This window comes from Suricata suricatta, chromosome 2 (genome assembly GCF_006229205.1).
Source record: "Suricata suricatta isolate VVHF042 chromosome 2, meerkat_22Aug2017_6uvM2_HiC, whole genome shotgun sequence".
Lineage (NCBI taxonomy): Eukaryota > Metazoa > Chordata > Mammalia > Carnivora > Herpestidae > Suricata > Suricata suricatta.
In genome coordinates, this window is record NC_043701.1 from 2,278,181 (window position 1) to 2,278,596 (window position 416).

Sequence of the window (416 nt, forward strand, 5' to 3'; positions counted from 1 at the left end):
GCCACCTGGCCCCGCCCGCGCCTGGTGCGCCCGAAGCTCCGGGTGCAGCCGAAGCGCCAGGGGCCCCGGGCATCCACTGGTACTCGCAGCTGCTCTACCAAATAGGCACCTGGCTGTTGGACAGCGAGGCCCTGCACCCGCTGGGCGTGGCAGTCAAGTCTAGCTGAAGGCTAGGAGCCGGGGAGGGCGCAGGGGTGGGGGATGGAGGGTGGTGGGAGGGAGCCACAGCAAGGAACAGCAAAAGACACACGGAAAAGCGCACGGAATGAGACTTTAATTATAATAATAATAATTAATAATAATAATAATAAAGTAGGACAGTCCAAAGTAGACTATAAGGAAACAGAGACCCCGGGACGTTTTGTCTTTGTGTTTAGTTTATATATATATTTTTTAATTTTTGTTTTGGTTGTTTT

At 52.2% G+C, this 416-nt stretch overlaps 1 protein-coding gene across 1 annotated transcript in view; it reads left to right on the top strand.

Annotated features, from left to right (window-relative positions):
- SHH (sonic hedgehog signaling molecule) overlaps positions 1 to 176 on the top strand; it is a 7,441-nt gene extending 7,265 nt beyond the window's left edge. Inside the window, exon 4 of the mRNA XM_029954264.1 lies at positions 3 to 176. Within this exon, the coding sequence (XP_029810124.1) occupies positions 3 to 167 (165 nt within the window). The 3' untranslated portion in view covers positions 168 to 176. The remainder of the gene's footprint in view (positions 1 to 2) is intronic.
- The last annotated feature ends 240 nt before the right edge of the window (positions 177 to 416 follow it).